Raw genomic sequence first — 23622 nt, forward strand, 5'->3', positions numbered from 1 at the left:
GGGGCCAGTGAATCGGGATAAAAGTCCCTTATCTGATCTGGTTGTGTGGATAACCAAACAGGAAACCAGCAGAGATGGAAATTGACAAATTTTTAAAAGACCCGACTTCGTGGGCATTAGAGGATGCTAGGAAGGCGGAATTGGTGAGCATTGCAAAAAAATTAAATCTCTCGGCGGTGAAATCGTCGATGAGCAAGTTGGATATACAGAGAGCAATAGCTGTGCATTACATATCCGAGGGTGTCTTCACGTCGGATGTATTGGACCTGTTCCCTGAGAAAAAACCAGTCGAGGGTGAACTTCAGATATAGATAGAAAGATTAAGGTTGGCTGCGGAGACGGAGGAAAGGGAGCGTGAGCTCCCGATAAAGGAGATAGAAGCTGCAAGGCAGAGAGAAGAAGCTGATAGGCAGAGGGAGGACAGAGAGAAAGAGAGGCAGTTTGCACTGGAAATGGAGAGGTTAAAGGCATCGCAGGGAAGAGAACGGGTTGCAAACCCAAATGAGGGGTTCAAGATTGGTCAGGAGATCCAGTTGGTACCTCCTTTGAGGAGATGGATATCCATAAGTTTTTCCTTCATTTTGAGAAAGTGGCTGTGAATCAGAACTGGCCTAAAGGGAAATGGGCTGTTCTGTTACAGAGTGTACTTAGGGGGAGGGCTCAACAAGCGTATTCGGAATTGTCTATGGATGAGTCTAAGGATTACGAGGAAGTAAAAAGGGCTGTATTGAGGAGTTATGAGTTGGTGCCAGAGGCATACCGGCAGAAGTTCCGGAACTTGAGAAAACCATGGAACCACACGTATTTAGAGTTTGCCCGTGAGATGCAAATGCATTGTGAGCGTTGGTGCGCCTCAAAAGGGGTCGTTGGAGATTATGATAAACTATTACAGTTAATACTGATGGAGCAATTTAAAAGTTGTATCCCTGAGAGTATGAAGACGTACTTGGATGAGGAGACAGTGACTCTGTCTGCCAAATTAGCAGACGAGTATGCCTTAATCCACAAAACAAAGTTTTCCCTAAATAAGAGCTACCAGAAAAGCAATAGGGACAGTAGAGAAAGCCCACCGGCTAAGGCAGAGAATAAGTCAGGAGCTAGTGGAAAAGGTAAGGAGGAAAAACAGGCTGGCAGGAAGGTTCCCAACTTTACGTGTTATAATTGTGGGAAAGCTGGTCATATAGCATCTAAGTGTTTTGCTCCGAAGAAGGAGACAGGAAAAGGAAAAATGGCAGTCCCGACCGGTTGCATTGAGTCGGTCAACAGATCGATGAGGAAGGCAAAGTTAGATGGAGCACAAGAGGGGCATGAGAAGTTTATCTCGAAAGGGACGGTGTCTGTGAAGGAGGGTGAAACCCCAGTTCCAGTGCGGTTCTGGAGAGATAATGGGGCTGAGATTTCAGTCCTGAGACTGAGACTGGGGAGGTTGTGTTAAGAGGTATCGGAAAAGGGACCGAGGCCGTACCTTTGCACAGGATGTTTCTGAAATGTGCCCTGGTATCTGGACCAGTCGAGATAGGGGTGCGGTCAAAACTACCGATGGACGGTGTGGACGTCCTACTCGGTAACGATCTGGCAGGTGGTGACATGTATTCAGCAGTGAAGTTAACAAGTAAGCCAGTAAGTGCTGAGGACCCGCCCATAGCTTCCAAGATTTATCCCGCATGCGCAGTAACTCGCAGCATGTCTCGAAAGGCGGCTGAGACAGGAGCCAGTTTAAATGAGTCCAGTGTTGATTTAGCTGAGACGTTTTTACCGATCTTGTACCAGGAGAGGTTAGAGGATGGTAAAACGGAGAATAGTGGAGCTAAGGAAGGTAAGGGAGACGAGGCAGATTTAGTGTTGTCAGGGAACGAAATTTCGAACCTGGCTCACAAGATAACCCTAGGTGGACATTTTGGAGTGAGGAAGGAATTTACGGAGGCACAGAGTAAAGATGAGAAACAGATGGGGCAGATAGAAGGTCCAGGGTTGGACACGGATGATCTGTCGGGCTTGACAGAGCTGTTTTCAGTTGAAGAAGTTAAGAGTGTTCCCGATGATGTAAGGGTAGTCCTAGATGAAAAGGATACCGCTACCTTGAGGGAGTCTGCTGGGTTAGCAGACGAAGTTGTCTTAACCCGCAAGGTTGAGTTTACTCCGAAGGGGAGTTGCCCAGAGAGTAACTGGGAGGATCAGGGGAACTTGGAATTTGAAAAAGGGACTGGTATTGAAAGCCTAGGAGAGGCAGATGTCCCGTTTGCTTGTGTTCATGATGTGAAGGATGTGGAGTCACAGGATACTGAACCTAGTGTTGAAGCTCAGGAAAAGTCTGAGGTATCTGATTTAGTTGAAAAGGAATGCAATCCTTTTGGGTCAGATAGACTTGGTTCAGTGAAGAAAGGGTTAACTGTGGCACCAGGAGAAAGTGAGAATTCTCAAGTCATTTGTGTTAAAAGTTAGTAATGAGATGAAAGCTGGTGATGTGAATATTATTGAAGGGAAAGGGAAAAGTATTGTTCCTAGACTTTTGAATAAAGAAAATTTAAAGTCGAGTTTGGTGTCAGAACTGTTGACAAAAGTGAAGGGACCGTTAACTGAACAGTGGCTTGTTAACAAGGTGCCTGTGAGTCAATTACAGTTTGTTTTGGAATTTAAGGATAAACAACCTGGTGATGCTGTTCAAGGATGTGATTTGGAGAGGCAGAACCTAAAGTGTTGCTTTGACCAAGAGGGATCACCTGCAGATGTTAAATGAGAAACTAACAGAATTAAAGATCCTGAAGATAAAATTAATGACCTGCTTAAAATTAATGAGTGGTTTGGAAGTTCAGCAAATGGGCTTAGTTTGGAAAACATTGGTGATAAGATAGCTCCTGTGAAAGGAGTCTGTGAAGGCCTATTCCAAGCTGGTGAGCAAACTAACCACGTGAGAGTTAAGTGGAAAAGTGGCAATGGTTGACCAAATGCCACTTTGAATAACAGGATCTGGTTTTGCAGGAATTTGCTTTTTTTTTTAACAAAGCATGTAAATAATAAAGACAAGATCATGGAAGATTGAATGTTAAGTTTGAAAGTAAAATAGAGATTAGTATTTGCACAAATTTCTGTAATGTACTACATTATGATCACACATGTATTGGTTCACACTCTGTAATATACATCCAAGCTAAGAACACAATCCCTTGGTATTTTTGGCTAACATGAAAAATAAAAATAGGAGGTTATTAAGTTGGAGTCTGTTGTTGCAGGAATTCGATATTAAAATACAACATGTAAAAGGGAGTGACAATGTAATTGCTGATTGTTTATCCAGATGTAAATTTGAAAGTGTACTTGTATTATTCTTGTAGTTAAGACCACTTCTGTATTTAGTTAAATTCTGTAGTGTGCTTTATTAGTTAATTTTCACTCTGATGAAAATTCCCAGAAGGATGGGGGTGTTATGAGTGATGAACAGACCTGATGGTCAATGGAGTGCAGAGTTAACCATTCCCCCCTCTGAGAACCACAAACTATTCCTGTTGCTATGCTGCTATTGACAGAGAGAGATAAAGCCCAGGCAAGAACATCTGCTACAGATAAGAGGGAGAGAGAGACTGTTGATTTACTGTATTATGACTCTTCTTGGATTATTTTCCTTCCACTACAAGGACTTTACTTTGCTTGTTAGCATTCCTCAGGAGATAGCAGGAGTGGCCTGATTTGATGGACACGGTCATTCAGAGGTGATGGATAGCTGAGACCCCGTGAGTGGGGATAAAAGACAGGTCTGGAGAGACACCCTTCAGACACACCAGTGGACACTGAGTGTTGTGAACCCACAGAATGGTGGGGAGTTTCGGAGACCGAACCAGGAGATCGGTCAGTAAAGCTCACAGTGTTACAGCAGGGCCGGTGGGGACTTGTGTGTGTGTCCACTCATGCCAGAGTGACGAGTCCACCACAGAAGAACAGTCTAGCTGAAGACCACAGGGGTCATAACTGAATGGCCACAATGACACGATGGATTAAGAAAGCCACAAAAGGTTTGCCTGCCGCAGCTGTAGCTGTCACCGCTCGCTCGCTCTCTCTCTCTCTCCCCAACGATTTCAACACAACCATAACCACCTCAGCATTTATGAATTGAACTCTATACTTTCCTATGACAATTCATTTACCCCTAGACATCGATAGAGCTTGTTTATTATTGATTATTATTATTCCTACACTTTTAGGTTTATCACTGCTAACTTGTTTTATATGTATATTTGCATTTTTGATATTGTATTGTGTAGTTTACTAATAAGCACCTTTAGTTTGGTACCACCAGACTCCAACGGATTCTTCTTTCTCTGCTGGTCAGACACCCAGTTACGGGGTACGTAACAAGATGCACAGTGGAGAAAATTCTGACAGGCTGCTTCAGCGTCTGGTATGGGGGAGGGCTACCACACAGGATCAAAAGAAGCTACAGAAAATTGTAAAATGAGTCACTCCATCAGAGGTGCTAGCCTCTGTAGTTTTCCAAGACATTTTTAAGAAGCATTGCTTCAGAAAGGTGTCATCCAGTATTAAGGAACCCCATCACCCAGGCATGCCCTCTTCTCATTGTTAATGTCGACAAGGAGGTACAGAGGCCTGAAGGTACACACTCAGCCATTCAGGAACAGCTTCTTCCCCTCTGCCATCAGATTTTTAAATGTTTATTGAACCAATGAAGACTACATCACTTTTCTATTATTTCTTTCTTTGCACTATTTTAATTTAACTACTTAATATACATATATTTACTGTAATCAATTATTTTTCAATAGCTTTTATCATGTATTGCATTGTACTGCTGCCACTAAGTTAACAAATCTCATGACACATGTTGGTGATGTTAAACCTGACTCTGAAACTATAAATATACCTATAACCTACTAAAACATTATGGTATGTTATGTAGGACTCACTGTTCATATCCCTTACATACACTCCTGAGACATGCTGCCTGGACTCTGCGGGGTAGCCAAATGAGTGGCGCCCTCTCTCCTCAGTGTTTCGCTGATAGGCCCATGACATCTCCAGAAGGTTCAGCAATGAATCCTGGCGTCCCAGGCTCACCTCCTTGATGCCATTCACTCACTTGGGTGCCCAGATGGAATCCTTTCTCTACATCAAGTGCCTCTGACTACCCTTTTCAGCAGCTCTGGAGAGGTATTTGACAGCTTGTCGGTGTGTCTTCCCTCGCACTCTCAACTCCCGGAGTAGCCTCAATGTTGATCTGGCTACAAATCCTCTGCAGCCGACTTCAACCAGTTGCACCCTTGCTTTCCAGCCACGTTGCTGCACATAACCTATGAAAACATACATATCAATTGTATCAAAAATACTGAAACCACTGCATTATTGTCTTATGTAAGGAAACATCACTTGGATGGGAGTTTATTCCCATGTGCCTACTACCTTTGCTCTTCCATACAGGGTGGGAGCAGACTTGGGGGCTGCCGTCAGTGAAGTGGCACCCTCACTCTGTGGTGTACCCCCTGGCACAGACCACAAACGACGTTGGTCCAGTCGCACTCTCCTGTTGATGCTGCAGTCTCTCTTCTTGAGTTTGGTGAAGACATAGATCCAGTGGCAGGCCTCTGTGCCATTGAGGGTCACCAGGTCTGTGTTTTCATTCCTGCCTTTGAAGACAATAGCGAAGCAGCAGCTGGTGGGCATCTCCTTGGCATACCGCTGCATGACCTCTGACTGATGACTTGGCTTCAACTCCTGCATGTCGTAAATCAATGCTGCAGGGGTTCAGGGATGGGGGTGGGGGGAGGAGAAAAACAACAGTAGAGATCAGAATAGGAGATTCAGGTTCATAAAGATAAGAGATTCTGCTGGTCCTGGAAATTCAGAGTAACACACTATTTGCTTATTATTTATTTAGAAATATAGCACAGAGTCGGTCCTTCTGTCCCAATGAGCAGCACTGCCCAACAGCCCACCTATTGAACTCTAGCCGAATCACTGGACAATTTACAATGACCAGTTATGTTTCTGTAGCACAAATTCTTCTCTATTCGTGATGATGAGAGTCTCTGTCAGTCAGAGTTGACCATGGATATCATGTCTTCACTATCTAGGTACAGAACTCTGGGTGGTATATGGAAAGCAGGCTGTAGCAAACTCCCCCTCTCCACGCATCTGATGAATTCAAAGGAACGGCAGAGACCAATACAGTTTCGTACCAGCAGCATCACAGGAGTTACCAGCACTGAACTCAATGGAAGACTCATATGGTGTGTTATGCTTTTTTAAACAGTGATGGCTGCATTGTAAACAAATATCAAATTAGTTTACACCCAGAATCTCACCAAACACGGAAATAAACAATCAATTCAACATAATAAACAGCAGCAAAATGACTGCCTTTGGCCCATCAGATCTGCTCCACCATTCCATCATGAGTAATTTATTAATCATCTCAATCCCATTCTACTGCCTTCTCCCCATCACCTTGGACACCCTTACTAATCAAGAACCCATCAGTCTCCACTTCAAATATTCCCAATACATCAACCTACACTACCATCTGTGGAAATGAATTCCTTCCATTCACCACCCTCTAGCTAAAGAAATTCCATTTCCTCTGTTGTAAAGGGATGTCTCTCAATTCTGAGTATGTGCCCACTTGTCCTAGTCTCTTCAACTATTGGAAACATACTCTCCACGTCCACGAGATCTAGCCTTCCAATATTCAAGAGTTTTAAATGAAATACCCCCTCATTCTTCTAAACTCCAGTCAGTGCAAGCCCTGAGCCATCAAGTGCTCTTCATATGTTAATCTACTCATTCCCAGGATCATTCTAGTGAACTTCCTCTCGACCCTTTCCCATGCCAGCACATTCTTACTTATATAAAGGCCCCAAAACAGCTCACAACACTCAAGAGCAGTCCGACCAATGCCTTGTGAAGCCATAGCATTACATTTATAATTTTATATTGCAGTCCTCTTGAAATGAATGCTAACATTGCATTTGCCTTCCTTACCTCTGACTCAAGTCTGCAAGTTACTGGAAGAAACTGGTCCTGGTACCTCCTCATTGAGTCATTCCCTACTCAGTTGAACATGCTTACCAAAACCTGTTTCAATCAAACAAGCGTTCAGAATCCCATCAATTAGTTATCAGCTAGGTTATCACTTTGCAGTGCCAAACATCATAATTGGGGTTTGATTCCCACGAATGTCTGTAAGGATTTTGTATGACTGGAATAGTTCCTTCTGGGTGCTATTTTAACCATTTAAAAATTGTTTCCTCCCTCATTTCAAAGATGTCCGGGTTCAGGTCAGTGAAAAATAGGCGTACCGTCTGAGAACTGTGGCAACAACTGTGGGATGTCCCCTGCGCGCCCACCGCCACAGTCCCTACCACATCCTTGGACTGTGCTGGACCCTGACACAAATTCAGCCATTTCACTGACCATTTCAATGTACATGTGATAAATTAAGCTAATCTTTAAAAGGACAGCCTAGATTGCTTCACAGAGAGGTAAAAAGAGAGGAGGCAGCCAGAAAGAGATGGCAATCAGAAAGATGAATTCAGCACTACCAAAGAACAGAATCAGCGTTCATTTTTGAGTCACAGTCTTTTCTACTTAATAATACTGTCTAAACTTGAGTTACACTCAATGGCCACTATATTAGGTACAGCTGTACACCTGCTTGTTAATACAACAATCTTATCAGCCAACCATGTGACAGCAAGTCAATTCATGAAAGCATGCAGACATGGTGAAGATTTCAGCTGTTATTCAGACCAAACATCAAAATGCAGGAAGAAACGTGACCTCAATGACTTTGACAGTGTTGATACCTGATGGGGTGATTTGAGTATTTCAGAAACTGATATTGTTTTGGGATTTTCACACTCACCAGTTTCTAGAGTTTACAGAAAACAATAGGATAAAGAATAAAGACATCCAGTGAGCGGCAGTTCTGTGGGCAAAAATGCCATGTGAACAAGAGAGGTCAGAGGAGAATGGCCAGATTAGTTCAAGCTGACAGGATCATGGCAGTAACTCAGATAATCATGCGTTACAAGAGTGGTGTGCAGAAATGCAAGTGTGAATGCAGAGTATGTCAGTTTGAAGTGGGTTGGTTCCAGCAGCAGAAGACCGCGAAGATATAAATTTGTGCCGATACATTAAATTTCTCAAACTCTCTCAAGTTAAAATTGACAGATTTATTTATATAACCCTTTTTTTAACCTTCATCTACTCCATAAGAATTGGGATTCCAGCCATCTGATTTTGATGAAATATAAGGACTCATCTTCTCAATTTCTTGATTGACTGTCCTATCTTCAGACACCGGTTTTCTAACTCTGGAAGCCCCTCTGTTGCTTTTGTGTCACCCCATTCCACTTCTCTGCCTGCCTGAATCTTCTTGCTTTTCAGAATCATCTTGGTTGTCCCCTTTTGCATCCTGACCACCCTCTCCTCGGTCGCTTCCACTCCCCAGCCGACCTCACCCCCACAGAGATCTGTCGCTCACTTACTGGCCTGTTGGCCACAGATTCCATTCTCCCACTCAACCACTCAATTTCTGGTCCAGCTTCCTACTTCTGGCCCTTCCTACTGAACTTCCAGCAGGTTAACCAGCCAAAGAAGATGGCAGCCACGCATGGCGACACTCCGAGGACTATCAGCGATGTGAATATGTGGAGTTACTTCGGTCAGATACAGAACTGCTGCCTATTTCAAGGGAATATGGTCCGAGCTTCAAACGATATTCCAGAGACAAAGTAATAAGACATCATCATCTTCAGCACAGAAGGGAATGGACTTGTCAGGTACAGTTTCCATCTTGCAGTTAATAGACTGTTGAATAGTTCTGTAGTTCTCTTCACAATCTACTACATTGTGATTCAGCATGTGAATACAAGAAATTGAAGAGTGTTGTGGAAACAGCACATCACATCATGGAAACCAGCTTCCTGTAGTACGATAAAAAAAAGAGTTCTGATTTCACAATCTACCTCATTACGATCTTACATGGGAGTCCACTCAATGTAGTATATACCAGGCATTTTGACTGGTTGCATAAACTTCATATATGCAGGTGCAATTGCACAGATTAGAAAAAGCGACGTAGGGTCATAAACTTCATAATGGGCACTAGTTTCCTTGGCATCAAGGACTTCATCAAAAGGTGGTAACACTAAACGGTGGCAACCCCATCACTCCGAATATGCCTCTTCTCATTGCTACCATCAGAGAGGAGGTACATAAGACCAAGGACTCACACTCAACATTTTAGGAAGAGCTTTTTGCACTCCACCATCGGATTAATGAAAAGTCTTGGAATACTATCTCACAAGGCTGTCTGTAGCAAAGCCAGTCAGCAAGTCTCAAGCAGGAGGCTGGTTCAGATGGCCTCCCACTGACCCATATGTGTTATACTTATAAAATATGACATGAAGGCTGCAGTTACTGCAGTGGGACCATCTGCCAGTAATGACTAAATTGCAGAGTTGAAAACGAATGAAGTCCACCACTGCAACATTATCTGCCACTATTATCTCCATTGAATCCCTGACACTTATCATATTTTGAAAGGAAGTTCAATTCAGTTTTCTTGACAAGTCCACATTCTTTACTGCCCCATAGAATTTCAATATATTGTAGCATTTTAAAAAAATATTTGACACACATCTTAGAAATACTAAAAAGCTGAATTTATTTTTGTATGTTTATTCAATACTGATACTTTTCACATGAGATTACACCAGTGAGAAAACGACTTTTTGCCTGAAAGCTTAAGGCAGATACCAAATGTGAAACTATATTTGAAATCAAGAGCTATTTCTTCAAAAAAAAATCCACTGCAAAATATAATGACTTGTGTATCTGGTAATGCTTTTTCTATGATAGGAAGATACAGAGAATTCATTGTTCATACAAAAAATGCTGTTCCTGATGTTTCTGCATACACTGTGTCCACCATCAGTACCTGATTGCCATAATGTTGGAAGAACATTGGGAGATATTGTGAGATGGGAATGACATTGACATCACATTGCAAGAATATCTTATTAAGCTGCACAGTGAGATAACAAATCAAGCAAAATTCAAGTGCAGCAAGCAACATTTCTGGATACCAGTGATATTCACCATAATTTTCCAAAACTCTGAGAGAAAGCCAAATTGATTTTTTATGGGATTTCCCACCACTTACCTAGTTGAATTGTTTTTATTCAATCTCTTCATCTGCAATCAAAACACTGTAAACATCATGCTGTTATGAACAAGATATTCAAAACCTCACGTACAAACAAGCTGGATGAACTCAGCAGATCGGGCAGCTGCAGCATCTGTTGAAATGAGCAGTCAACGTTTCGGGCCGAGACCCTTCGTCAGGACTGAAGAAGGAGGGGGCAGGGTGCCCCATAAAGAAGGTAGGGGGAGGGTGGAAAACCAATCAGAGGAAAGATCAAGGGGTGGGGAGGGGAAACAGGGAGGAGATAGGCAGGAGAGGTGAAGAAGGAATCTAAGGGGAAAGCATTGTGTAGAAGAAGGCAGAATCATGAGAGAGGTGATAGGCAGCTAGAAGAGGAGACAAAGTGAAAGTGGGATGGCGGGGTTTCCGGTGATGTCATCATCGAGAATGGCAGCTTAAGTCACTAGCTCCTCCGGAAAAATGCGTATTAACCCCATTAACCCATCAAATATAATATTTTTTGAAAGATATTTGAACTGAAAAGAGGGGCAAGAATGGGGAGAAGAAATGGAAATAAAAAAAGTGACACTGTGGAGCCTGCGTCCGAGAGGTGTGCAGCGAGTGGCTCTCCTACCCGACCGCGTGCTAGCGAGGCGGCTGCTGGGCCTCGTTCAGTCGAAGCAGCAAATGTATTTGAAATCCTGAAAGAAATAATGGAGGTCCAGCCAGATAAAAAGCAGCAGCTCCGTGATATTAAGGCAGAGCTCGCCAGCGTTAATCAAAAACAGCGGTGGCAGAGACTCGCATTGAGAAGGTGGAAGATCGCGTTCAAAATGTGGAACGGATACTGAGCAAGACAATAAAAATAATACATCACCAAGAAGGTAAACTGCTTGACCTGGAGGGAAGATCACGGCAGAAAAATATCAGAATCTGCAACGTTCCCGAAGGAGCAGAGGGCTCATCTATGACGGAGTTTGTTGGAAAGTTACTGCGGGACGCGCTGGATCTTCCCCCGGCTATGAAGCTGGAAGTCGAAAGAGACCACCGCGCGTTAGTCCCAAAACATACTCAGGATACAAAGCCACGCTCATTAATAATTAAATTCCTTTGGTACAGCACCAAAGCGGAGATTCTACGAAGGGCCTGGGGTAAGAAGAGAGTGTTTTTAGAGGATAAATTAATGTATTTCGACCAAGATTACCCCCCCCACTTCCACGGTCCTCCAGAAACGCAAAGAATACTCCGAAGTAAAGCGAGTATTAAAGCAAAATAAGATTAGATTTCAAACTCCGTACCCTGCTAAACTTCAAGTGCTTTATGACAACGGGACACAATTGTACCAGACAGTGGAAGAGGTGACTACAGACATGAAGGCCAGAGGGTTGCCCGTGAGCATGACCAAAACGAAGGAAAGCCTGGCTGAGGAATTGTCCTGCTCGGCATGGGAAATAGTGCGAGAAATGAGAAGGCAGGAGACGGGAGGAGGCCGACAGAAACATATCAGGAAGAGACCAGGAGTTTCCCAAACACAGTCCTCACCACTTTCAGAAGAGCCATAAGGTTTGGCCAACTTTAAAAATGTTGAGAAGCTAAACAGAAGCAAAAGTACACGGTGATATATCTATCTCGAGAAATACTTATTATAATGTGGATTTTATATTACTTAGTTATTCTTTATTCGCTCACTTACTCCTTTTTCCCCACCAAAATATGAGAATATGTACATATGTGTGAATTGTGTGTGTTTATATATATATATATATATATCTGTGTGTGTGTGTGTGTGTGTGTGCGCGCATGTATATGTATATATAGGAGTACACAGGGAAATCTTTTCTGTGTAATGGATTTGTTCACTGACTTTTATGAATACTGCAATGGGGGCCCTCAACTCACAAGTAGGAGGGATTATCCCCCACAGCTAGACATTTCCTCTAGCTTAACGCAGGGTCATTTACTAGCGACCTCAGCCTTGGAATCACACGTTCATTGCCATTTTTGTTATTATTTGAATTTCCTGGTTCTTATTTGTTCAGGGAGTAGATGGATTAAGTTTTATTCTAATTTCAATGATACATTGACAGATAAATACAGATGGCTAAGGACAAGGTAAAATTCATTTCTTTTAATGTAAATGGGCTATTAAATCCAATCAAACTTAAGAGAATTTTATCCAAAATGAAAAAAGAACAAGCCCATGTAGTATTTTTACAGGAAACTCATTTAAGTGATAATGAGCATAAAAAACTAAAGAGAATGGGCTTCACTAATCTGTTTTTCTCGTCATATAAATCAGGACATAGGAGAGGAGTTGCTATTCTTATCTCAAGTAAGCTAAATTTTGAAAAAATATTCGAATTGGGAGATAAAGAAGGCAGATATATTCTGGTAAGGGGGAATATAGATGGCAATTCAGTTACTCTATTGAATATATACGCACCCCCGGGAAGTGATACTGGTTTCTTTCAGAAAATTACTGATATTATGGTAACAGAAACAGAAGGTCTCCTGATATGTGGGGCAGACTTAAATTTACAATTACAACCAAACTTAGACTCTTCCAATAGAAAAACCTATGAAACAAAATCTTTACATAAGAAAGTTCATACACTTTTTGAGGATGTTGGTTTAATTGATATATGGAGGGACCTTTTCCCTGACAGAAGGGATTACACTTATTATTTTGCTCCACATTCTGTATATACAAGAATAGACTATTTCATAACATTTGGAAAAGACAAAGACAAAATAAACACCTGTGGAATTGGGACAATAGATGTAAGTGGCCATGCACCTATATATTTATCTGTTGATTTTGACCTACAACCAAAGAATACTATTTGGAAATTAAATTCAAGTCTACTCAATGATCCGTACTTTAAGGAACAAATTAAAAAAGAAATTGGTCTCTACTTAGAATTTAATGATAATGGAGAGGTTTGACCTCCCATTTTATGGGATACTCTGAAGGCGGTCTTAAGAGGGAAAATTATAGTGATATCTTCATATAAGAAAAAAATAAGGAATAAAACATTAGAGGAATTACAAAATAGGCTGAAGGAACCAGAGAAAAAACACAAATTGAATTTGGCACAGGAGGAGTCAGCGGGAGACGCTCATGGAGTGAGTACTGTTTTAGATTCGCTCCATAACCTTTACTTTTTTTAACCTTCGATCACCCTTATTCAACTTATTTTTACCTACACCAAAAGATTCTTGCTATTTTTTTGGACTTATCGTTAAGAGTTTATTGTGAATTTTTGAAGATATGTACTCAGAAATGGCTCTTAGATCTAAAGGACGAGAACCTGGGCAGAACCCGAATGGTAATGGAAGGAAGCAAGCTCATCCGCAACGCACTGAATTAACTTATGAACTGTTTATGGAGGTTTTGGATAAAAAATTTGATGAACAACAACAAATGTTTAAACAAGATATAAAGGCTTTTCCAGATTATATGGATAAGACGGATTCAGTAATTAACCAGCAGCAAGTTCTTATCGCAACTCTGCAAGAAGACGCTCGGAAACCAGATTTGATAATTGAAAAATTGCAACAGGACTTACTTTCGACTACTAAACTGGTGGAAACACTTAAAGCTAAGAGTGTTGACTTTGAGAATCGGTCCAGAAGACAGAACCTACGTATACTTGGTCTCCCAGAAGGTATCGAAAAAGACGACCCTAGGGAGTATTTTGCTCAACTTTTAAAGGATGCGTTCCCGTCTGTTTTTCCAGACAGTCCGCCGTTACTTGATCGCGCGCATAGAATTATGCGTCGATCACTGAGTGCTTCAGCTAAACCTTCGGTTGTAATTGTCTGGTTCCATTATGTACATGTTAAAGAGCAACTTATTCGAGTGGCTCGGCGTGTAGGAATGGTTAAATTTCAAGATCACAATTTCTGCTTAGTAGAAGATTTTAGTCCTGAGGTAATGAGGGCACGGCTTCTTTTTAAACCGCTGATGTCTGAATGTTATGAGAAAAATTTAAAACCAGCGCTCTTATACCCTGCGAAGCTCAGAATCTCTCCACCAAACGCTCCTCGCCGGCTTTTTCTTTCTACATTTGAAGCGAGAAGTTTTCTGAATGAGAACTTCCCTACTGCTACGGGCTCTCAGGCTGAATGACTGAGTGATTTTGATCGTGTAAGATGGTTTTTGATCCTCCAAACCAGATTTTGTTTCTGGTTGTTGGTGTAGGTTTACTCTACACTTTATACTCAAGTTAAAGTGTTCTTTCGACATATTAATCGTTTTGTTTTACACACTTTAACCATTATACTGTATTGCTGACTATTTTCTGTTCCTTCGAAGGTGTATTTTTAGTCCTTCGAAGGTGAATACTTTTTTACTAAGATGGTGGTTTTTTGATAAAACATTTTTGGTGTTTTTTAAGATGGCGCTATTTTTTTTTCTCATCTTCTTCCTACAATGCATCGCTTATCACAGTTTAAATATTTTTAATGGTTTGTTTGGGTTTTAACCCGATTTGTAAGTTTTTAGTGATTATATTTTCTTCGTTTTTTTTCTACTACCAATTATATTAAGAAGTTTGGTTCTAGTATAGTGATTATAATTTTTAAAGTTTGGGTGTTTTTTTAATATATATATCCTTTATATATGGAGTGGTCTTCCACTGATATGGGGGAAGTGTTAGTTTCATTTTTTATTTTTCCCGGCCTTTTTTTGGCTCTGGTTTTTTTTCTCTTTCTTGAGTGGGAGGAGGTGGTCTTTTTTCTAATTCTATATTTTTTCTACCAGTTTTTTAAAATTTTTTTCATTTGGGCTGATTTTGAACTACAAATATGTCCGCGGTGTCGTCACTTCCGGGTCCGCTTTTTATTTTTGTTTCTCTTCCGGGGGCATGAGTTTGTAATTTGGTTAACCCTTTTTATACCAAAGGGTTGATTTTAGAACTATGGCTCAGACCATTAATTTTGTTTCTTGGAATACTAATGGTTTAAACCATCCGATTAAACGAAAGAAGATTTTCAAAATATTCCAAAGACTTAATGCTCATATCATTTTTGTACAAGAAACTCATGTGAGGAAGGAGGACAACTATCGCTTTTTTAGGTTTTGGCGGGGTCAACAGTATCATTCCAATTCGAATGCCAAAGTAAAGGGAGTTTCAGTTTTTATTGACTCCTCTATTACATTTGTCCAACATGATATCTTTTCGGATCCGAATGGTAGAGTTTTGTTAATTACGGGTTTGCTTTTTAATAAAAAGGTTGCTATGGTTAATGTCTATGCTCCAAATGTAGATTGTCCTGATTTTTTTAAGTCCTTATTTACTTCTTTACCTAATCTAAATGAATATAAGTTAATAATGGGTGGTGATTTTAATTGTTGTTTACATCCTTTGATGGACAAATCTGTATCTACTCAGACTGTACCCAATAAGTCGGCCACTTGTATCAACTCTTTTTTGACTGATAATGGAATTTTTGATATTTGGAGATTTCGGCATCCTAAGGACAAAGAGTTTTATTTTTTCTCACATGTTTATCATTCTTATTCGAGAATTGATTATTTTTGTATTGACTCTTGTTTGATTCCTTCGGTAAATGGTTGTTATTATGATAGTATAGCTATTTCTGACCATGCTCCATTAAAACTTTCTATTAAATTTATGCACACAATTCATAATGCTAGACAATGGTGGTTTGATTCTACCTTATTGCAAGATCCGGACTTTATTAAATTTATGAATGAACAGATCGATTTCTTCTTCTCAACCAACTCCACGGAAGATATTTCTTACGGAACACTTTGGGACACTTTTAAAGCATATATACGTGGACAGATTATTTCTTACTCAGTTGGTCTGAGAAAACGCATAAAGAAGGAAACTCTTTTATTGGTTGATAAAATTAAAGAGATTGACAAGAAATATTCGATTACTCCTAGTAAGGAGCTTTACAAACAAAGGGTTGAACTTCAAACAGAATATAGTTTATTACTTACATCTTCGATTGGAGATCAACTGATGAAGTCCAGATCTGATTTTTATATACATAGTGATAAATCGGGTAAACTATTAGCTAGTCAATTGAAGAATGCTTTGGTTAAACGTCAAATTACTAAGATCCGTCAGCAAAATGGGGATTTGACAATTAACCATGATGAGATAAATAAATCATTTCAAGATTTTTATACTTCCCTGTATCATTCTGAATTTCCTCAGGATTGCAGTGCCATGTGTGATTTTCTTGGGAAATTGAATTTCCCAAGATTATCACCAGATGATCTTTCAATATTGGAAACTCCTATGACTGATGCAGAAATCAAAGGGGTTATTTCTTCCATGAATTCAGGGAAAGCACCTGGTCCGGATGGGTATACAGCAGAATTTTTAAAATGTTTTTCCTCTACTCTCTCTCCTTGGTTATATAAGGTCTTTGAAGAAGCAATTAGATTGGGCAATTTGCCACAATCTTTTTATAGAGCTTCTATTTCTTTAATATTGAAGAAAGATAAAGACCCTACTGATTGTGCATCCTATAGACCAATATCCTTACTGAATGTAGATTCCAAGAATTTTCCCAAGTTACTTGCATCCAGATTGGAGAAGGTATTACCCCAAATTATTTCAGAGGATCAAACCGGTTTTATTAAAAATCGTTATTCTTTTTTTAATGTTAGGAGGTTATTGAATATTGTGTATACTCCTTCACATAATATTTCAGAATGTGTTATTTCATTAGATGCGGAGAAAGCATTTGATAGAGTTGAATGGCCATACTTATTTAATGTGTTGGAGAAGTTTAATGTTAGTCCGACATTCATTCCCTGGATTAAACTGATTTATCATACCCCAGTAGCCTCGGTGTTTACTAATAATCAAAGATCTCCCTTTTTTCATTTATTTCGGGGCACTAGACAAGGCTGTCCTCTTAGTCCACTATTATTTCATATTGCTTTAGAACCTTTGGCAATTGCTATCAGAGAATCACAGGATATTCTTGGTATTAATCGTGGGACAGATATTCATAAGTTATCTTTGTATGCAGATGATTTATTATTATTTATTTCCAATCCTGAGAAATCTATTCCGTAGTTTTATCATTGTTGGCTCAATTTAGTGATTTTTCTGGGTATAAGTTAAATCTTAATAAGAGTGAATTGTTTCCTTTAAATAGACAGGTCCCAATTTATGGAAACTTACCTTTTAAATTAGTTAATGATTCTTTTATTTACTTAGGGATTAAAATCACAAAAAACCACAAAGACTTATTTAAGGTTAATTTTGTACCCTTAATTGATCAGATTAAATGCTTGTTTACTAAGTGGTCACCATTATCTTTATCTCTGATAGGTCGAATTAACACTATTAAGATGGTTATTTTACCTAAGTTCTTATATATTTTTCAAGCGGTACTAATTTTTATTCCGAAATCTTTTTTTTTACTAATGTTGATTCAAAAATTTCCTCATATATTTGGCAGAATAAAAATCCTAGGTTAGGTAAAATATACTTACAGAAGGCAAAGAAGGAAGGTGGATTAGCATTGCCTAATTTTAGATTTTATTATTGGGCAGTTAATATCAGATATTTGATATGTTGGTTGAAAGACTGGGATAGATCTTTTAGCCCTCATTGGGTGAGCCTGGAAATTAAATCGGTACCAGGTTTTGCACTGGGTTCTATTTTGGGGACTTCTCTCCCTTTTGCTCTTTCTAAATTGCCGAAACGAATTGACAACCCTATAGTTAAACATACTTTACGTATATGGTTTCAATTTCAGAAATTTTTTGGGTTGACTCAGTTTGTTTTAAATATTCCTATTGTATTCAATTGTTTTTTCCACCCTTCAATTATAGACCAAGCTTATTTGGCTTGGAAGACTAAAGGATTACTACGATTTTCTGACTTATTTTTGGGTAATTGTTTTATGTCTTTTGAGCAGTTATCTAATAAATATAATTTGCCTAGATTTCATTTTTTTAGATATTTACAGATTAGGAATTTTTTAAATACTGTACTTCCTACTTTTCCAAACTTTGTGGCTTCAGGCATTTTGGAGAATTTGTTTGAATTAAACCCCTTTCAGAAAGGGCTTATATCAAAACTTTATAATATAATTATGAAGATACGTTCAGAGCCCCTTTATAAGACAAAAAATTATTGGGAAAGAGAGCTCAACATTATTATTCCTATTGAGAATTGGGATAAAATTCTTCAATTAGTTAATACATCATCTATATGTGCTAAACATTCATTAATACAGTTTAAGGTTGTACACAGGGCTCATATGTCCAAGGATAAATTGGCTCATTTTTATTCCTATATAAATCCTATTTGTGATAGATGTCAATCTGAAATAGTGTCTTTAACTCATATGTTCTGGTTGTGTCCGCTTTTGAAAAAATATTGGAAAGATATTTTTGATATTATCTCTGCGGTATTGAACATTGATTTACAACCCCATCCTATTACCGCAATTTTTGGTTTACCAATGATGGACTCACTTCATTTATCTTCTTCCGCTTGTCGAATGATTGCATTTCTTACACTAATGGCTAGAAGATCTATTTTGTTGAATTGGAAGGAAATTAATCCTCCTACTGTATTTCATTGGCTTTCTCAAACTATGTCATGTTTAAATTTAGAAAAAATTAGAAGTGGTGTATTTGACAATTCTACTAAATTTGAAAAGATATGGAGACCATTTATTCAATATTTTCATATGATGTAATAGGACCCTGTTCCAAGCCTATTTGATTTTCCAGTTTTGATTGCATATATGTCAAGAGGATCGGAGTTGACGACACTGATGATTTTGTATTTTTGTGAGATATTATAAACAGCCCTTTGTTTTCTTTCTCTTTTTTTGTTTTTTTTCTCTTCTATTATTAGATTTTTAGATTAGTTTTTTGCATAATGATTTTTTTCTTTTTTTCTTTTTCTTTTATATTATGATACACTTAGGTTTGCCTTGTCTATTTGTATATTGTATCATTTACGATGTGGGAATACTCATTTATACTGTAATCATTGTTCTTGTAATCTTTTATAGTTAGTTGAAATATGTATGTGTGTAATCTCATTATCTATGTATCAATTTTATTTTGTTGTTATTAATAATGATAATAAAAAGATGGAAAAAGAAAAGAATTTGGCACAGGATACATTAGGGGAAATTAAAAGAATTAGGAATGAAATAAATAATTTGGCTGCACAAGAAATCAGGAAAAACTTAATGTTTCTGAAACAGAGACATTATGAAAGTGGATCGAAATCTATGAAAATACTGGCGTGGAAACTGAAAAAAAAGATAGCAGAAAATACAATTCATAGAATTAGGGACCCAAGAACAAAAATGATAAAAAATAAGCTAAGTGAAACTCAAGAAGCTTTTGAAGCGTTTTACAAAACTCTATATTCCAAAGTTCCAGGGGGAAGCATAACTCAAATTGACACCTTCTTGAATTCTCTAGAGTTACCCACTTTAAGCAAAGAACAAAATAGAAGGATGACTGCTGACATAACTGAAGTTGAATTAAAAGCTGCAATTAGTAGGCTTAAATTAAGCAAGTCACCAGGATCAGACGAGTATACGGCAGAGTGGTACAAAGAATTTAAAAATGAGTTAATTCCTGTTTTACTCCCCACACTGAACTGGGCTCTAAAAAAGGCACAAATGCCACCCAGTTGGAAGGAAGCGATAATCTCAGCTATACCGAAAGGCGGCAAGGATAAAAAGGAATGCGGGTCATTTAGACCAATATCCGTTCTTAATGTAGATTATAGGTTATTTACCTCCATCATGGCCAAACGATTACAGGAGTTTCTACCCATACTGATACGTAATGATCAGACAGGTTTTATACGACAATGCCAGACTCAAGACAATATACGAAGGACACTTCGCATTATGGATCATATACAAAAAAATTAAATCGAAGCAATAGTGATAAGCGTGGATGCTGAAAAAGCATTTGATTCGGTTAATTGGAATTTTCTTTACAGAGCTTTACATAGATTTGGTTTCCAAGACACAATTATTAAAACTATACAGACACTATATGACAAGCCTACTGCTAGGATTAAAATCAATGGATATTTATCAAATAGTCTTACCCTAAAAAGGGGCACGAGACAGGGTTGTGCATGGTCACCACTACTCTTCGCGTTATATCTGGAACCATTAGCTCAATACATCAGACAAAATGAAGATATCAGGGGAATTACTATTAAAGGGACAGAGCATAAATGGGCTTGTTATGCGGATGACATTTTGATCTATCTAGGGCAACCAACATACTCTTTACCTAAATTGATGCAATCCTTTGAACAATATGGTCAATTATCAGGATGCAAGATCAACATAGATAAAACCCAATTACTTTCATATTACTATAACCCACCAAGAGAAATTGAAAGTCAATACCCCTGGGCATGGCACACAGAGTCTTTCAAATATTTGGGCATCATTATGCCAAAAGATTTGGCAAAATTATCAGAATGTAATTATCAGCCTTTATATAAAAAAATTAAGGAAGATATGGCAAGATGGAACCTGATTCAATTTTTCAGTCTCAGTTCAAGGATTGAGTCTATTAAAATGAATATACTGCCCAGACTGTTATATCTCTTTCAGACCCTACCAATAGAGATTAATCAAAATCAATTCAATGAATGGAACAAGATGCTCTCAAGGTATATTTGGCAGGGTAAAAGGCCTAGAGTTCATATGTTGGTGCAACCCATCATATGACGCTCAATGGAAAAACACTGAGAAGCGGGTACTTCCCACCCCCATACAAAGGTACATAAATACTATTGATAACCCATGGGTGAAATTGACTCTTAAAATATGGAAAACTACTATAAAAGAATATAATCTAGAGGGAGATATTGCAATTCTTAAATGGGGTGCATATGACTCTGATTTTATACCAAATAAATTGGATGCTACATTTAAGGACTGGACAACTAAAGGAATAACAGTTCTTTGCAACGTAATGAAAGAAGGAACACTGTTCAGTTTTGAAATGCTTAAAGAGAAACACTTATTAGAAAAACAAGATTATCATCGATATTTACAGTTGCGACAATATGTTATTAAGATGCTTAAAAATGTAACCAAGGCAAATACGTGCTTGATAGAGCTCTTCAGAAAAGCATATAATTCAGATAATGGTAGTAGAATCATTTCAAGCATGTATAAGGGGTTGTTAAATCTTAAAACACATTCGACTTCATACATTAAAACAAAATGGGAGAAGGAAGGAGGGATAATTATATCTGAGGAAGAATGGACAACAATATGGAGATATCAATGGAAGTGTACCATATAACAATATGGAGACAACAATGGAAATGGAGGGAGTTTGGATGGAAAAACTTGATAAGATATTTTATTACACCCTCTCAGAAATCCCATTATGATAGTAACCTCCCTGTTTGCTGGAGAAATCGTGGAAATCAAAATGCAAATCATTATCATATTTTTTGGGACTGCCCTGTTATCAAAAACTATTGGAGGGGATACACAATGCCCTACAAGACATCTTTAAATGTGAAATACCCTTGGAGAGTAAGGCCATATATTTTGGATATATACCTCAAGAATGGTTGAAAAGAGATAAATATTTAATGAATATACTGTTGGTGGCTGTTAAAAAGACTCTTACTAGGAAATGGTTATCACAGGAGAGCCCAACTTTAAATACATGGATGGAAATTACAATGGACATTTACAAAATAGAGAAGATAACAGCATCTGTTAATCATAAGCTGGAACAATTTGATTCATACTGGGAAAAATGGTTTAACTACATAATGCCTCATAGGCCTGATTTTATTCTCACAAATCAATGAATCTGTTGTAAAAAAAAAGATCACTCCCTACTTGTACATAGTTCTTTCCCTTTGCTTGTTTTTTCTTTCCACTCTTTTCTATAAGTGTATACCCCAGATAAATACTTTGTGGAGATTTTGTGATATATATGATTATATGATATATATGTACAATGTTTGAAATACATCTTATGGAAATGTTTGTTTGATGAACTTCAATAAAAAAAAATTCTAATATTTCGTGATCTCCCTTTTAAAGTAGTCCATAATCAATTTATTTATCTTGGAATTACAGTCACAAGGAAGTTTAAAGATCTCTTTCGTGAAAACTTTGTCAATCTTTCATATGCTACAAAACAGAATCTGGTACAATGGTCACCTCTATCTATGTCCTTGGTAGGTCATATCAATGTTGTCAAAATGTATGTTCTCCCCAAATTTTTATACTTATTTCAATCTATCCCAATTTTTATTCCTAAATCCTTTTTTGATTCCTTAGACTCTATTATTTTGTCATATCTGTGGCAGAATAAGCGCTCTAGAATTAATAAAATCCACCTCCAAAAATCTAAAAAAGAGGGTGGCATGGCTTTACCTAACTTTCGCTTATATTACTGGGCAGCTAATATACGTTGTGCTGCCTTCTGGTCTTTCTTCCACGGTCAACCTGAGTGCCCTAACTGGGTGGCAATGGAGTTGAGCTCCACTAAAGAATTATCTATATCTGCACTTCTTGGCTCTGCACTCCCTAGCAGTCTGCCCAGATCAATAGCTAATCCTCTGGTTGGACACACTTTGCGTATATGGGCTCAGTTCAGGAAATGCTATGGTTTCCAAGGGTTTTCCATTTCTAGCCCTGTCGCACACAATCACCTTTTTTTACCTACCACGTTCGATTCAGCATTCCATGTTTGGTACAGGAAGGGCATTAGACATTTTGAAGATCTCTTCATTGATAACCGCTTCGCTTCTTTTCAAAAGCTCTCTGTTAAGTTCAACCTGCCTAACGCTCACTTTTTCAGATATCTCCAAATCCGACACTTTACTGCTCCTTTAATTCCTAACTTTCCTGAAATGCCTGCGAAAAATGCTATGGACCTATTTCTCTCCATTAATCCACTAGGTAAAGGTTTAATTTCAATTATCCAAGATAAACTGGCAGCCTTACGACGGGCCCCTGTGGATAAAATTAAAATGGCCTGGGAGCAGGATTTAAATACCTCCTTATCCGAGGAGAGCTGGGACTCAGTTCTCAAATCGGTTAACTCAACCTCCCTCTGTGCTCGCCATTGTCTCTTACAGTTTAAGATTGTTCATAGAGCCCATATGTCTAAATCATCTCGATTCTACCCTGGCATTAGTCCGCTCTGTGATAAATGCAGGAGGGGCGTGGCCTCTCTCATCCATATGTACTGGTTCTGTCCTAGCTTGGAGAAATTCTGGAAAGATGTCTTCACTACACTATCGGGTATTCTGAATCAGCACCTAGAACCTAACCCCTTAATTGCTCTGTTCGGTTTTTGGGGCGAGACAGATTTACGTCTGGGTCCAACCAAATGCCGAATACTATCCTTTGCCTCTCTCCTGGCGAGACGCTTGATCCTCCTTAGATGGAGAGATGTTGCCCCGCCCACTCATGCGCAATGGCTTAAC

The 23622-nt window shown here is 38.8% G+C and overlaps 1 protein-coding gene across 4 annotated transcripts in view; it reads right to left on the reverse strand.

Moving 5' to 3' along the window:
* Positions 1–4525: 4525 nt before the first annotated feature.
* Positions 4526–23622, reverse strand: part of LOC140717127 (1-phosphatidylinositol 4,5-bisphosphate phosphodiesterase delta-3-like) — a 33524-nt gene continuing 14427 nt past the window's right edge. For 3 of the 4 annotated variants that reach the window (XM_073030382.1, XM_073030381.1, XM_073030379.1), the window contains 2 exons: positions 5410–5741; positions 4526–5300 (listed from right to left, as the gene is read on the reverse strand). In XM_073030382.1, the coding sequence (XP_072886483.1) occupies positions 5232–5300; positions 5410–5741 (401 nt within the window). In that variant the 3' untranslated portion in view covers positions 4526–5231. Of the gene's footprint in view, positions 5301–5409; positions 5742–8495; positions 8718–23622 lie in introns of those variants that run through there. The other variant, XM_073030383.1, reaches the window with a different exon arrangement.

This window comes from Hemitrygon akajei, chromosome 27, assembly GCF_048418815.1.
Source record: "Hemitrygon akajei chromosome 27, sHemAka1.3, whole genome shotgun sequence".
Taxonomy (NCBI): Eukaryota; Metazoa; Chordata; class Chondrichthyes; order Myliobatiformes; family Dasyatidae; genus Hemitrygon; species Hemitrygon akajei.